The sequence below is a fragment of the Salmo salar genome, chromosome 25 (genome assembly GCF_965601325.2).
Source record: "Salmo salar chromosome 25, fSalSal1, whole genome shotgun sequence".
Classification (NCBI taxonomy): Eukaryota; Metazoa; Chordata; class Actinopteri; order Salmoniformes; family Salmonidae; genus Salmo; species Salmo salar.
Genome location: NC_138315.1, coordinates 16483022 through 16499977, shown reverse-complemented (window position 1 = coordinate 16499977; position 16956 = coordinate 16483022). Strand labels below are relative to the sequence as shown.

At 42.5% G+C, this 16956-nt stretch overlaps 1 protein-coding gene across 1 annotated transcript in view; it reads left to right on the top strand.

Annotated features, from left to right (window-relative positions):
- The window catches only part of pde11a (phosphodiesterase 11a), a 55427-nt gene that overhangs the window by 27236 nt on the left and 11235 nt on the right, over positions 1–16956 (top strand). The window contains exons 10-18 of the mRNA XM_045707785.2: positions 3461–3511; positions 5605–5751; positions 6662–6769; positions 7263–7372; positions 10116–10206; positions 11671–11771; positions 12060–12137; positions 12239–12302; positions 12452–12526. Of these exons, the coding sequence (XP_045563741.1) occupies positions 3461–3511; positions 5605–5751; positions 6662–6769; positions 7263–7372; positions 10116–10206; positions 11671–11771; positions 12060–12137; positions 12239–12302; positions 12452–12526 (825 nt within the window). The remainder of the gene's footprint in view (positions 1–3460; positions 3512–5604; positions 5752–6661; positions 6770–7262; positions 7373–10115; positions 10207–11670; positions 11772–12059; positions 12138–12238; positions 12303–12451; positions 12527–16956) is intronic.

Sequence of the window (16956 nt, the reverse complement as noted above, 5' to 3'; positions counted from 1 at the left end):
GGCAAATCTTGGCGCAACCCACCCCACCATTTGGAAGTTCATAGAGGCATTGCAACGACAGGAGCAAAGAGGTGAAATGAGAATGGAGCAGCAACTTGCTGGCGTTCCACCGCCATGGCAAAGACCCCACTACTGCAAGCAATAGAAGGATCTGAAGTCCCTGGTTGAGAAGTATACGACTCGATAGCTGGAGTCTTACCCGAAGAGAAAAATTAGCACCTAGCCTACTTGGACACTTGTTCGTGACACTTATCAATTTCAACCCTTTCAACAACTCCAAAATCCTTATCAGACCAGAACACAAAGCACATTCTTGGATGATTTGTTCATGAACTTGTTTTTACGGAAGAGCATTGTTATGTAACCTACTCTTACTTTTGGGTAACTTGAAATAAATGTTTTAGGCCTACTTGTTTTTTGTATTTTGCAAAGCCTTTTTTGTTGATAACTAAATGTTTTATAGTGAATGGTTGGTGCTAATGGATGGTGTAAAAACAAGATAAAACTAAATCCATTCTTTGAAACAAAAATACATTGTAGAAACTAGATACAGGCTTTCAGCCTTTATGTAACCATATGAACGAATTTATATACAATATTCTGCCCATATGAACTAATGTATATAGGCCTAGCCTACAATATTCTGCCCATAGGAACAATTAATTGTAGGCCATACCTGAACCAATTTACGTAGGCTATATATATAATATTCTGCCCATATGAATGAATGTATATACAATATTTTCAGCCATATGTGATTTAATGAATAGCAGTAAACATGCAGTGCCTGCCCATATGAACGAATGTACCTTATAGGCTATACAATATTTATAGCCATTCATAATTTAATGAAAAGCAGTAAACATTCTTTGACGTTATTTAATAACAGACTCATGAACAGAATCACGCAATAGGCTACAGCTCACTTCACAGCTTCCCCTGTGCTTCACAGCTTCCCCTGTCCTTCACAGCTTTCTCGGGAAACTCTATGTATTGTAGCCTCACCCGGACGAAAGACCAGCTTCTTCTGCAGTGTTTGCGGTAAAATATTGCATGTTGCGGTGGTGCAACATGTAAGTGTAGAACTGTCCGATAAAGCTTACCACAAGCGCTAGCTAGACACAAGACAGAGTGTTGCAATGTCCTTTTTCGTCACACAAGGGGCGGCTCCTTGTAATAGCTGAAACCTGAGACAGTCGTGGGGGCAGTGTTGTCACTTGGTTCCTGATCTGATCTATAGGCTTTGTGAAATGGTAGCACCTGCTGGAGCCAACTAGCTTGCCATGTGCTTTTTTTCTCCCTGACCAAAACATGAAGGCATATTTTTTATTATTATACAGTACATTTGATTATTTCACATGGAGATGTCGGAAGCTAAAAAGGCTGGCTAACAGGCTAACGCCCACTAGCCAGGCTGCCAGCTAGCTACTATCTAATATTTTTAATAACTAACCCAAGATTGACCACAGCCTGTTGTTTCCAATGGGAGCAAATTAATCATAGTGGGCAGAACAAGCAAGGAGGTGGGCAGAGCCGAGCACGAGCTAGCGAGATCCTACTGGCGCGTTCTAGCATGTATTTGCATATTTCTGTTAGGGAATCCCTACTCTGTGAAGTCTACAAAACGTAGTCCACTATGTTCATAACTGATTCTAGTTGAGGGAACAGAAAACGATATTGGGATCAAATGTTTCTTTTTTTGTGGTATTTTGTGGGTGTTTTAAACAATACAAAACATACAAAAGACAACATACAGACGAACACAATCAAATCATCAATGACATCACACCTGCCCAGACCCACCTGTTCTCACACCTATCTCCAGTGCCTCTTTGTCAAATGTTTCATCGATGAGAAACTTAGCAGAATGTTGACCAAAATCCATCACCCTTCGTCTTCTCCCACTTCCAGCCACTGGGCTTCCTCTCATCACCATATTTGGTGGTGAGTGGAAATGCCAACTGGATGCTTCAGGTTTATTCTTCCGGTGAAACATCTGCTTCATTGTTCTATCTATGCTACTAGTAGCAATGGAAGGCGACTCTTCGTTGTTTTCACAAAATGAAAAGACAAAAATAAAATATTTTGCTATCACCCCTTTGTGAATGGGAGTGGGACCGGCGAGGATATCATGTTACCAAAAGGTGTCTGCTACTCCAAAAATCCCACTCCACCCACTCGCACGCAGGCACATAGATCCACGGCGTGAAGCTTGTAGTAACTGTTGTGGAAATTCCCCACTAAGGACTCAAACTCAATGTAAATGAATCAATCTTTAGTATCACGGCCGGAGAGCTATAATCCAGTTATAATACAAACTCAATCCAAGATTGATCAAAACTCTGAAGAGGCCGTTCCCTTTCAGTCCTCTTCTACTGCTACACAAACAAGTCATATAAGCATGATTTACATTATTCATTATTCATCATTAACGTTGGTTCCTGCACGTGACTGACTGACACCTCACAAGGCTTCTTCTCTCAATGCTGGGAACTTGAAACTGAGATACTCTTTTTGGTTCCCAGAACAGTGTTCTGGGCGTGCTGCCAATTGGTCTGAGGAGGAAGTAACAGTCACCTGCACAAACCAAGATAGAGTGAGAGGAGATGCTGTTTACAATTCAAGACTTAGCTCATCAGACAATAACATTTTCCCTCACATAACCTTTAGAGCAGATTGAGGTGGTCGGTCACTGACACCAAAGGTTTTTCTTATTTGGTCCACAGGCATAGTTTAGCAGTAGGGTTCCATAAATAACTGTTGTTAAAGTCCTTTTAAGACCTATTAAGTATTACTGACTATGACTGTCCTAAGTGTAGTGAGCATGACTTGATATCTCTAGCCAGTGTTATGAAAATGAAATACTGTATGTAAAATATACTGTATGTGCTTCCAGTGGTGTAAAGTACTACTTAAGTCTTTTTTTTTGTGGTATCTTTACTATTTATATTTTTGACAACTTTTACTTTCCTACATTCCTAAAGAACTGTACTTTTTACTCCATACATTTTCCATGGCACCCAAAAGTACTTACATTTTGAATGCTTAGCAGGACAGGAAAGTGGTCCAATTCATGCACGTATCAAGGGAACATCCCTGGGCATCCCTACTGCCTCTGATCTGGACTCACTAAACACAAATGTTTCGTTCATAAATGATGTGTTGGAGTGTGCCCCTGGCTATCAATAAATAAATACAAATAAGAAAATTGTGTTGTCTGGTTTGCTTAATTTAAGTAATTAGAAATTATGAATACTTTTACTTTTGATACTTAAGTATATTTTAGCAATTAAATTGACTTGATACTAAAACTAAATACTTTTAGACTTTTACTCAAGTAATATTTTACTAGGTGACTTTCACTTTTACTCGAGTCATTTTCTATTAAGGTATCTTTACTTTTACTCAAGTATGACAATCGGGTACTTTTTTCACCACTGTGTTCTGTATTCTTTTGCAGGTTCTGTCATACCATGCAACCTGTTCCAAGACGGAGGTCGACAAATTCAAGGTATTAGGTCTTATTCTTATATGAGAGAGAAAGTGTGCGTGTGTGCGTGTGTGTGTGTGTGCGTGCATGCATGCATGCGTGCGTGTGTGTGTGAGAGAGAGAGAGAGAAGAGAGAGAGAGAGAGAGATAGCGAGAGAGAGCATTGTTTGGTCCCTAGAACATTATAGCCCCTCACGGAGTGACGTTTCACTGCGATCACGTGGGCCGTACTGGGCTACGGATGTAAAATTTCCTCAAAATCCGCTGTTAGCGCCTATTCAAATTAGCCCAAGGTTGCCTTGTTAAATCTTGTTCATTCTCTTAAATACCATGACTGTTTTCTCATTAACTGGGAATGTTGTTTGAAATGTCTAATACAACATACTTTGGTGATATCATCATAAACCTACTGCATACCCCTTAAAAATAGAGGTTTTTGTGTGCATGGTGTGCTATTAGCGTGCTAACACTCATTGAGACAGACTGGTAGAATAGCTAGCATCGCTATAGCCATCGCTAGCATTCACTGGTTGAAGTAACTTTTGAGTGTAATGGAGTTGACTGGTGACTTTGACATGAATATATATTCATGTCAAAGTCACCAGTCAACACCAGTCAAATATATATATATCATTCACAACAATGGTACAGGAGCTATAATCCAGTTATAATACAAAAAAACTTTGTGTGTTGCTATTGCTTGAATTATTTGACTATAATTGGGCAACTCAACCGGCTGGTTGAGATGTTTGTGATGCATTATCTATTAAAGCTTAAGTAAAGCAAACAAACATTCTTCATTTCTGGCCTATACTGAGGCTAAATACATATATTTTGCAGAATAATAATAATAGTATATATACTGAACAAAAGAACATGAATTGTGGGGAAAACCCCATTTGTAGATCATCACCCAGAGTAATATGTTTTTTTCAATTAAGAGATAACTTTCGGAATGAAGCTTTGGCACGCATTACCTTCCAAGGTAAAATGAGAAATCGTTAATGGTACTACATGATAGGACTAGATTGATGGCTTCTCCTGACTCATTTTCCAATTGCTTCCCTGGACTGCAGTGTGGTGCAAGGCAGCGTACTGTTTATACAGGTCGGGGCAGTACTCCTTCAAGTCCCACATGAAAACAACTAATTGTGGTATTTGGAATGAATTAGTCAATCAATAGCCAATCACTTTCATTGCATTATTTAGACAATAATAGAGCGTGCTTCTGGAACCAATCCGAGAAAAAAAACATTCTCAGACCTGTGTGATGTCTTAAATGTCTTTCTTGCTCTTTGATATGGGGCTTGTCCCGGTGGCCATTAGCACTGAGCATCAGCCGTGCAATGTGACATCTGTCAGATCTCCAGCCCCCTCACCACATGCAGGCACAGCACAGTGCTCAGCAGCACCCACCCTGCCTTTACCCGTTTCATAACTGGCCTACATACAGAACCTCAGTAAACACACTCTACCCCAGATTCCAGAGAATTGTAAATGTCACCGGCAAATAAAAACTTGGCTACAATTCATAACCTAAGGCGTTGAATTAGCCCGACGCACCTGCTGACCTGAAAGACAAACGGTTCCTAGAAAAGGTGGGCTTTCCTGGCTGCTCTGCTCTGCTGTTTTCTCTTGGTGGAAGTGAGGCTGGATGGTACTTCTGCTGTATCCTCTACCCGCAGCCCCAGGGATTGGGGAAGGAGAACAGCAAAGCATTCATATTCTGAGATGTTACCAAATCCCCCTTAGAAAGAAAGACCAATGGCACATGTAATCCAATAAGACAACAACTTAAATTCTCAGTCTTTCTGAACAATTATGCTTTGGTTTTCATTAGAGAGCTCTCTGTGGATTGAAGTCTTGGGATGATTAAATTGGTTTAGTGGTGTTTCTGTGTTAGTATTATAGGTTAAATATAGAATACTACCACGATTTGTTAATGAGCTCACAGGAAGTTAACAACAATGAATTCCACTGGTGATACTTTCTCATTAATTTTCAACCCTTTCTAAACACGAGCTCTCAGAGTCTTCATTAGCAACTCTCCATATGTTGAATTTTCAGTGTCTCAAAATGGCACGACCTCTCTCTCTCTTCTTTCCATAACCCAGGCTGCTAACATCCCCCTTGTTTGCGAGCTTGGCATCGATAAGCTTTCCTTTGATGATTTCTCTCTGGATGTGGACGCCATGATAACCGCAGCCCTCAGGATGTTTATGGAGCTGGGCATGGTGCAGAAGTTCAAGATCGACTACGAGGTGAGAGCGGCTCTGACCCAATGCTCTGACAGAGCCCGCTATTCAATCAAATATGCAGTGTGGTATTTACACAGTAGCTTTTTCCACATGGTAAAGTACAATTACTGAATGGTTTTCAACAGGAAAGACCTACTACTACTACTACTACTACTACTACTGCTACTGCTGCCACACACAGGTAACTGACAAAATAAAGGAAACAAATGCACTTTGGTTGGCATAGATTCTACAAGTGTCTGGAACTCTATTGGAGGAATGCGACACCATTCTTCCACGAGAAATTCCATAATTTGGTGTTTTGTTGATGGTGGTAGAAAACGCTGTCTCAGGCGCCGCCCCAGAATCTGTTCAATTGGGTTGAGATCTGGTGACTGAGACGGCCATGGCATACGGATTACATCGTTTTCATGCTCATCTAATCACTCAGTGACCACTAGTGCCCCGTGGATGGGGGCATTGTCATTCTATGGGGGCATAGCCATGGTAGCCAAAATAATAGCGTGCCCAGCATTTTTATACATGACCCTAAGCATGATGGGATGTGTGGAAGCACCTGCTTTCAATACACTTTGTATCCCTCATTTACTCAAGTGTTTCCATTATTTTGGCAGTTACCTGTAGCTTCACAATAGGAAGTGTGTGTTTGTTAACAACAGCGGTGGAAACACTGCTATGGCAGGTTAGATTGAGGCCGGGATTCAATACGATTGCGGATTTGGACAATGCACCATTAAAGACATTTCCGATTGAGCCTACATATGCAGCGTAAATGATGTCCTTAAAACGTACATTGCGGACAAAGGGCGATCGGATTGAATCCCGGCCTGAGTGTGAGAGCTGACGCACCAGCCTACTGTCTGCTGACGGACCCTGTTCTGTCCATCCCTCTTGTGCCCCTGACTCTCTACAGACTCTGTGCAGATGGCTGCTGACGGTCAGGAAGAACTACCGCATGGTGCTGTACCACAACTGGAGGCACGCCTTCAACGTCTGCCAGTGCATGTTCGCCATTCTAACGGTGAATATGGAGAACACACAGGGAGTCTAGCATTAGCCTATCATTAGCCTAAACAGAGACCGTTCAAATACACCACACGTGCCCCAACACATGTGGACACTGACTAATGCGCACCAACTGCTTCATCTTCTGTCCATTGTTCTCCATCTTCCTCCCGCTCCTTCTCAATCTTTTTTTATGTCATCAAGCACAGCATTTATGCATGTCCCATCTGAATTGATTATGCCAAGAGGGAGATGAAATAGTTGTGTGTAAGCCGTTTAGAGCCCAGGAGTGCTGTGTTTTAATAAGTAACCCAGACCTACAGTACACTACTACTAACTGTTAACCCCATAGCGACCTAACTCCAATTTACACATGTTGTTTACTTCATCGCCATGCTCATCCTACCTACAGTGTGTGTGTTTTAGTTTATGTTTGTGTGTGTGTGGGTTTATGTTTACTTGTGTGTGTGGCCCCTGAGTGACATCCTGTCCCTGCTGTGTCCCTATAGACGGCAGGCTTCCAAGAGACCCTGACGGAGATTGAGATCCTGGCTCTTATAGTGGGCTGTGTCTGTCACGACCTGGACCACAGAGGAACCAACAACGCCTTCCAGGCCAAGTGGGTGACCCTGTCCGTAGACACACGCACGCTTGCAGGCACACATGCACACTAGTGATGCGTGGGTCAGTTGTTTATTCACCCCACCCGTAATTGCTAATAATCCATCCGCAACCGGCAAGCTATATATATAACCCACAAAAACAGAAAAAGCGCTGTGCAGTCAGAGATGCCAGAATGTTTTTGTTACGTGGGCTGTAGGATTTCTTTTTTTAAGCTTAATTTACATCGGCTTATATTTCTGCCTATATTTTCTGACATTTGGTAGTCAACTTGTCTATAATTAGATACATCTCTTCTGTCATTACTTGTTGCCCTAGAAGAAGACTACATTTCCAAATGACATCAGTTTTACCGGTTTAAAGGGAATTACAAGCTGTGAAACCAACCCAACATGTTTCTGATACGATTTCAGTTCGGCTTGGATGCATATTTTATGTGGTGTAAATACTATCAGAGTTTATGACGCTGATAAAGATAGCACCTTTACAGACGGTCCCTAACCACGTATTCATTATCTCAAGATGCTGAAAGAAATAAATCATATTTCTCCACTCCTGTTCCCTAGTAAAAATGTATATTTGGTGTATAATTTGAATGTAAAAACTGCTTAATTCAGCAGGAGTTTATATTATGTTAGGCTATGTGAGAGGTTATAGACCATTGGAGGTCGGTGCTGTTGCACACTCTTGCCTGCATCTAGCTGATCTAGGGTGTAATCATTAGTCCAACAGTTGCAAACAAGAGTTTATATTGGACAAATTCAGGTATGTTTATCCCAGTTTCGTTCTGTTTGCTTCCGTTTAGAAACGTTTTTTCAACAGAATTGGCGGAATGAATACATCCCTGATCACACGCAAACGTTGTATTCCTTCTCTCATCTATGCTCTCTCCTCCTCTCACCTTTTCCCCTCGCTTGTGGACTTCAGTGCACAACGCAGCTGTCGGTGACCAGGCAAAAAAAACTTTACACACAGCCTACATCGTTGTCACCATATTAGCTAAAGTAGCGTCATTGTCAACATAGCTAGTAGAACTAACATGTTAGTACACCTTCTTCAATCATGCAGTACAGTATACAGCCAGCATGCAGTTTAGTAGTTACACCGGCGGGCTCCAGTGGCAATAAATTACCTTGACGGAAGAGTTCCAGTGTTGGATAGTCATAGCCAGCTAGCTAACATAGCATCCCTCTGTTTCAGCTGGGTATTTGAGTAGGCTAAACTAGCTAGCTGCATTTGATAGCTTAGTAAGTGAAAGTGAAAATAAAATACGAAATCTCTCTCCACATTTTATGCACTGCAGTGCTAGCTGGCTGTAGCTTATGCTTTCAGTACTAGATTCATTCTCTGATCCTTTGATTGGGTGGACAACATCTCAGTTCATGCTGCAAGAGCGCTGATAGGTTGGAGGATGTCCCCTGGAAGTTGTCATAATTACAGTGTAAGTCTATGGAAGGGGGTGAGAACCATGAGCCTCCGAGGTTTTGTATTGAAGTCAATGTACCCAGAGGAGGACAGAAGCTAGCTGTCCTCCAGCTACACCATGGTGCTACCCTACAGAGTGCTGTTGAGGCTACTGTAGATCTTCATTACAAAACAGTGTGTTTTAATCAATTATTTGGTGACGTGAATATATTTTGTATAGTTATTATCTAACTTTTTAAGTGTTTCACTATTAAAATGTTTATGAAATTCACTGAGGAGGATGGTCCCTTTCCTCCTCCTCCTCTGAGGAGCCTCCACTGTTATAGACAGTACAGTTCCCTTGACGTTCAATAGTTGAAGTCCCAGTTTTGTGACTGTCAAATTTGTACAGCGCCTCACAGTCATCGCACATAAGATCTTTCTCAAACATTAGGCTACTGTTCTGGCCCTCCCTTGTCTTTATTTTCAACTCTCCATTTCGCAACTTTTCTCAAACTGAATTCATCTCCAACCTTTTTGCCTCAGTGGATCGGCGTTAACTTTTCTACCCAAGTTTCCAAAAGCATTTGGTAATTGTTGTGTATTTGGCGTGCGTACAGTTAGACCTTAAAGCTTAGGCTTACGCACTAACGCCAGATAAAAATAATGAAAGAAAAAAACTCAATGTAGTCTATCAGTATTAATTGCACAATAATTATACATTCATGGATCTTTTATGCATTGTTTTCTCTCTATGAGTCAACCCACCCATCACTAACACACACACACTCTGTGCACTGCTAGCCCACCTGCAACAATCTGTTATAATCCAGCCCAGCTCAACTAGAGTGGAGAAACAAATTGCATAAGATGTACATAGGAGTCTGTTTGAGGGAGAGAGAGAGAGAGAGAGGAGAGAGAGAGAGTTTAAACGCGGCTGGGGTGGAGAGCACAATTAGAGCCGCAGGAAAAACAACTGTTGAATCTAGTGGATCTGCCCACACGCCGCAGTCACCATCAGGAGCCCATGTGTCATTTTGACCCATTGGCCCAGAATGATTCCAGATGGTGAACACTGAAGGTTTTCCCTCCACAGACTCTGATATTAGCTTCACTTGCTGCAATATTGAGCTGTGAGAACATGTTGACAGTGGACTGTGGAGTGATTTAGTGAAGAGACTTAGCGAGGTCTCAATGGAGGATCCTCTCTCTTCCAGTGTTTGTGTTGTGCTTTGCCTGTTTAACGCTCTCTCTCTCTCTCTCTCTCTCTCTCTCTCTCTCTCTCTCTCCATGTATCCCCCTTTCTCTCTTTGTCGTTCTCTCTTTGACTTTCACAGGACAGGTTCAGCCCTGTCTCTGTTGTATGGAACCTCAGCTACTCTCGAGCATCACCACTTCAACCACGCTGTTATGATCCTGCAGAGTGAGGTGAGGTACATCACTGTGTCGCTACTGACAGACTACAAACATCATTTTGTGCAGGATTACAAAAAGCCACGTTCTCAGCGCGAGAAGCGATCAGAATAGACAAACATCACGCTACTCCTCGCCCCCCCCCCCCCCCCCCCCCCCCCCAAAAAAAATCAATGTCATTACAAAAACAATGATTGGTTGAGAGAGATGTTTTAAGCAAGCGACTGGTTTTGTGTGGTCAGACAGACAGTCGGTAATTAGCTGTGTTTTCATGGTGTCTGCTGAAACAAGAGCTAGCCAGCAGGGCTCCAATAGACTCGTTATCACGACGCTGACGACACAGTAAGCTGACAAATGTTTGCTGTGACTAGCATAATGGTTTCTGTTGATACAGTGGCTGAATTACTGCCATGGTCATTAGCATATCATTGAGCAGTGCGTCTAATTGAAGGGGAAAAGAACGAGCGCACGGATTCAGTCCACCAACCAGCAGGAACCATTCATTAAAACGGAACGTCTCGACGAACGAACGCCACTCCCTCCGCTATCAGTCTTTCCCTTTCTCTCTCTCTCGCTCTCTCTTTTCCTCTCATTAAGATAGAGTGAAGGAAAAAAGAACTCTACGTCTCTGACGTTATGGTATTCAATATTTCATGGGAACCAATGAACTGAGGATAGAGGCTGGTCTTGCAGTGCTGGAGAAAACCTCAGTCTCAGCTCGAGCGTGAACAGAGAGAATCAGGGGTCACCCGGTTCAAGAAGCCCCTCTCTCCTTCCCCATATCTCACCATCTCTCTCTTCTTGGGCATTCCCCTGGTGATGGGCACTCTAAGTGGGACTGGGATATATTATATATATATGATGGAGAGAGATCTGTTGGAATGATATGAAAAGGAGAGAGAGTGAGAAGTGGCACTTACTTCTTAAGAGCTTTCCCACTGATCCCTGATGGTTCGTCTTCCTGCCTCTGGCAGGATTGCCTTTGACTCCAGGCACACACACACACACACACACACACACACGCACACGCACACACACACACAGTGAGTGTCACGCTCACACCATCCCCTTTATCAGCACTACACATAAAGATGTGACACTTGAGGAATCCCTCTCAAGATACAGACTGAATGTGCTGACAGCCACAACGTCATGCTGGAGTTGCTAGTCAGATCATGACACCTTTATTTTGCTCATGTACAGATTGGACTAGATTTTGCCACAAAACACTGTTTAGGTTATTTATTCACCTGTACCGGGTTAAAGAAATCCATAAGAACTATTGTGTTCACGTTGATGAAGTAGACAAAGCCTGGTACCAGATCGGGTTGTGCTCTTGCCAACGTAAATGCTGTCGTTGTTGAGCCAAGAGTGACAGGGAGTTGCAGGGAGCATAATAGCACAAACAGACTGGCACTCAGGCTGAATTAGACAGTGATTCATGAAATGTTTTCTGAGCCTCTTCTTCTGTGTGTGCAGGGACACAACATCTTCTCCAACCTGTCGTCCAGAGAGTACGGTGACCTCATGCAGCTGTTGAAACAGTCCATCCTGGCCACTGACCTCACTCTATACTTCGAGTATGTACTTTATTGTATCCGGCAGATGGGATTTGAAATAAACATATTTGACGATATCGTCTCATACAGCATAAAGCGTAGTGCAGTCAGTTTAGTTGTTTTGTCTATCTTATTATTTTTTTACATACCAACTTGATGTACAGGTAAGAATGCATTGTTTGTATTCTCATGCTCACAGCTCTTGGTTAGATAACAAATATTCTAGTCTGTACTGCCTCCTTGTGGATTGTATATCACTCACACTAGAGTGAACAAAATGGCCTAGAATTCATCCTTCCTCTCTTTTAGGAACAGAAACACATTTTTTGAGCTGGTCAACAAAGGCGAATACAACTGGAACGTGAAAGGCCACAGAGACATGTGTAGGTAAGTAAATCATAGTGATGTAGAAAACTGCTTTTTTATTTTTTTGAGGGCATTGTGGGTGTTTCAACTGAGATTACGAATGTCTGACTGAACTTTCACAGGTCCATGTTGATGACAGCGTGTGACTTGGGGGCCGTCACCAAACCCTGGGAAATATCACGCAAGGTAAAAAGGACAGGCTTTTTCATTCACGCACACCGGAAAAGTGTATATTAGGATATTGTGAATACTCTCAGGCCTGGCATTTCACTGTATTCCTGTAAAAATCCTTGTGTTCTCTCATGCTAATAGTTGTTCTGATGTTCTCCTGTTAGGTGGCAGAACTGGTCACCAGTGAGTTTTTTGAGCAGGGGGACAGAGAGAGATCTGAACTGAAGCTCACCCCATCTGTGAGTACATCATCATATGAGCAAATCTCACTGTTGTTTTTGGGCTATATAAAGCCTATGACATAGGCAGTGGTGAAAGTAAGGCTGTACGGTCCGGTACGGCGTCCCGGCAAAATGAATAGTGGGGGTACACTGTACAGGTAAAACATGAGTCTAATAAAAAAATATTCTATATATATTTCACCTTTATTTAACCAGGTAGGCCAGTTGAGAACAAGTTCTCATTTACAACTGCGACCTGGCCAAGATAAAGCAAAGCAGTGCGACAAAAACAACAACACAGAGTTACACATGGGATAAACAAATGTACAGTCAATAACACGATAGAAAAATCTGTATACAGTGTCTGCAAATGAAGTAAGGAGGTAAGGCAGTAAATAGGCCAATAGTGGCAAAGTAATTACAATTTAGCAATTTACACTGGAGTGATATATGTGCAGATGAGGATGTGCAAGTAGAAATAAAGGTGTGCAAAAGAGCAGAAAAACTAAAACAAATATGGGGATGAGGTAGGTAGTTGGTTGGATGGGCTATTTACAGATGGGCTGTGTACAGCTGCAGTGATCGGTAAGCTGCTCTGACAGCTGACGCTTAAACTTAGTGAGGGAGATACAAGTCTCGAACTTCAGTGATTTTTGCAATTCGTTCCAGTCATTGGCAGCAGAGAACTGGAAGGAAAGGCGGCCAAAGTAGGTGTTGGCTTTGGGGATGACCAGTGAAATATACCTGCTGGAGCGCGTGCTTCGGGTGGTTGTTGCTATGGTGACCAGTGAGCTGACATAAGGCGGAGCTTTACCTAGCAAAGACTTATAGATGACCTGAGCCAGTGGGTTTGACGACGAATATGTAGCGAGGACCAGCCAACGAGAGCATACAGGTCGCAGTGGTGGGTAGTATATGGGGCTTTGGTGACAAAACAGATGGCACTGTGATAGACTGCATCCAGTTTGTTGAGTAGAGTGTTGGAGGCTATTTTGTAAATGACATCGCCGAAGTCGAGGATCAGTAGGATGGTCAGTTTTAGGAGGGTATGTTTGGCAGCATGAGTGAGGGAGGCTTTGTTGCGAAATAGGAAGCCGATTCTAGATTTCACTTTGGATTGGAGATGCTTAATATGAGTCTGGAAGGAGAGTTTACAGTCTAGCCAGACACCTAGGTATTTATAGTTGTCCACATATTCGAAGTCAGAACCGTCCAGAGTAGTGATCCTGGACGGGGCCCACCGGGTGCGGGCAGCGATCGGTAGAAGAGCATGCATTTAGTTTTAATAGCATTTAAGAACAGCTGAAGGCCACAGAAGGAGTGTTGTATGGCGTTGAAGCTCGTTTGGAGGTTTGTTAACACCGTGTCCAAAGAAGGGCCAGATGTATACAGAATGGTGTCATCTGCGTAGAGGTGGATCAGAGAATCACCCGCAGCAAGAGCGACATCATTGATATATACAGAGAAAAGTGTCAGCCAGAGAATTGAACCCTGTGGCACCCCCATAGAGACTGCCAGAGGTCTGGACAACAGGCCCTCCGATTTGACACACTGAACTCTATCTCAGAAGTAGTTAGTGAACCAGGCGAGGCAGTCATTAGAGAAACGACGGCTTCCTATAAGAACGTGGTGATTGACAGAGTCGAAAGCCTTGGCCAGGTCGATGAAAACGGCTGCACAGTACTGTCTTTTATCAATGGCGGTTATGATATCGTTTAGGACCTTGAGCGTGGCTGAGGTGCACCCGTGACCAGCTCGGAAACCAGATTGCACAGCGGAGAAGGTACGGTGGGATTCGAAATGGTCAGTGATCTGTTTGTTCACTTGGCTTTCGAAGACTTTAGAAAGGCAGAACAGGATGGATATAGGTCTGTAACAGTTTGGGTCTAGAGTGTCTCCCCCTTTGAAGAGGGGGATGACCTCGGCCGCTTTCAAATCTTTAGGAATCTCAGACGATACGAAAGAGAGGTTGAACAGGCTGGTAATAAGGGTTGCAACAATGGCGGCGGATCATTTTAGGAAGAGAGGGTCCAGATTGTCTAGCCCAGCTGATTTGTAGGGGTCCAGATTTTGCAGCTCTTTCAGAACCTCAGCTGTCTGGATTTGGGTGATGGAGAAGCGGAGGGGGACTTGGGCTATCACAATAATAAATAAAAAAAATATCAAGAAAACTGTAGGCTTTTACACCATTATTTATCATTACTGCATGCCAGAGGCATGAAAAATGAACGCATGGCCTTGAAAACCGGTGGTATAGCCTTATGCTCCAAAATGCGATGTGGTTCGACAAGAAGCTTGTGCACACATAAGAGGTTCTGCACCGGGAAAGAAATTCAATCTACTCTCACCCCTGGCCATAGGATTTATAGTCCAGACATGGTTCACTTGTTACATAGAGCTTGCATCACACTGTGTGAGAGAGGAGAGTTGTCAGCTCGTACACAGTAGGGTTCCCTAACTGGCGGCCCACCAAGTTTTCGGAGCAAAATTGTTTAATTGTTGGACATAAAAGACTGTCAAAAAACACCAGCAAATCAGCTCCAAGTGATTTGAATACTGTTCCAAAGTATTCCCACGCATAATAGAGAGATATACTGTATGTGATCGTAAACAAATGTAGGCAAGGTTTGAAATGATTATGTTTTAATCAAATATTATATCTGTTTGAGCTTCTTATGGTCTAAAATTATTTGTAATTATATTCCGTCCCCCTGACCATCCGCTCAAGAAAAATAATCTAGTTGATGATCCCAGCTCTACAGTACCTTAAGCAGTATTTGGACTAGGTTTTTAATCAGGTGGCTCTGTATGTCCTAGAATAATGCTCTTGCACAAGCCTGTGAATAATGCTCTGTGAATAATGCTCTTGCACTCTTGCACACCTTCCTCTAATCCCATTGGCTGCTGTGTCCTTCTAACCTGTAGACAACAGGGGCCATAAAATGTATCAGAATTCTTCTATGAAGGATTTTTTTTAAATCCTGCAAGATAATCCTAGATAAATATAGATTCAGTGTCTTACTTTAGTCAGCCTTGACATGAGGCAACTCATCGTTCTACATTGAGTGTACAAAACATTAGGAACACCTTCCCAATATTGAGTTGCATCCCTTTTTGCCCTCAGAACAGCCTCAATGTTGACTCCAATGCTTCCCACAGTTGTGTCAAGTTTGACACAACTGGAGGATGGTGGACCATTCTTGATACACACAGGAAACTGTTGACAGTGAAAAACCCAGCGGCGTTGCAGTTGTTGACATACTCAAACTGGTGCGCCTGGCACCTACTACCATACCCTGTTCAAAGGCACTGTAATATTTTGTCTGGCCCATTCACCCTCCGAATGGCACACATACACAATCCATGTCTCAATTGTCTCAAGGCTTAAAAACCCTTCATCTACACTGATTGAAGTGGATTTAACAGGTGACATCAATAACGGATCATAGATTTCACCTGGATTCACCTGGTCAGCCTATGTCATGGAAAGAGCAGGTGTTCTTAATGTTTTGTACACTCAGTGTATATTCTACATGTATAAGTACTGTATTCAAAGCCAATGCACTAAAATAGAAGAATTGCTGGTGTTTTATTTTGGAGCTTTGAAGTCCAAACGGTGCTGCAGGTTCTTAGGGAGGAGAGCAGAGTAGCGTCCGTCTGTAATTACTGCCGGTTGACTAATCACGCCCGGCCACATTGGTTCCCCTCTGAAGTAGCTAGCTAATGCACTAGCCTCAGGTTGCTTTGCAGCCTGTGTCAAACCCTTTAGCGCTGAGCGTGTGTGTGGGTGTTGTGAATTAAATATTCAACTCAATATTCAAGCCTAGCCCAGTAACTATCTGTGAAGTGCAGCTTCTCTCTCTCTCTCTCTGGAGCCTCAGAAGTTCATGCAGCAAGAGAGGAGACTGAGGCAGAATGGAAAATAGGAACTGGAATTAACTTGTTTGGCATAATGGTAAAGGGTGCATTTTATACATTCAGTTCTACAACAGTTCTATTGCAGTACTGAAGTGTACATTTGTGTTCTAGGACTAGGAGCCATTCGCCCTTTTTCTCATACTTTTATTCCTTTTATTTTAGGTCAGCGCCTAGTCACAAAAAAAACATACAGCCATTTTCCAGCCAAAGAGAGGAGTCACAAAAAGCAGAAATAGAGATAAAATGAATCACTAACCTTTGATGATCTTCATCAGATGGCACTCATAGGACTTCATGTTACACAATACATGTATGTTTTGTTCAATAAAGTTCATATTTATATCCAAAAATCTGTTTACATTGGCGCGTTATGTTCAGTAATGTTTTGCCTACAAAACATCCGGTGAGTTTGCAAAGAGCCACATCAATTTACAGAAATACTCATCATAAACTTTGATGAAAGATACAAGTGTTATGGATAGATAGGATTATAGATAAACTTCTCCTTAATACAACCGCTGTGTCAGATT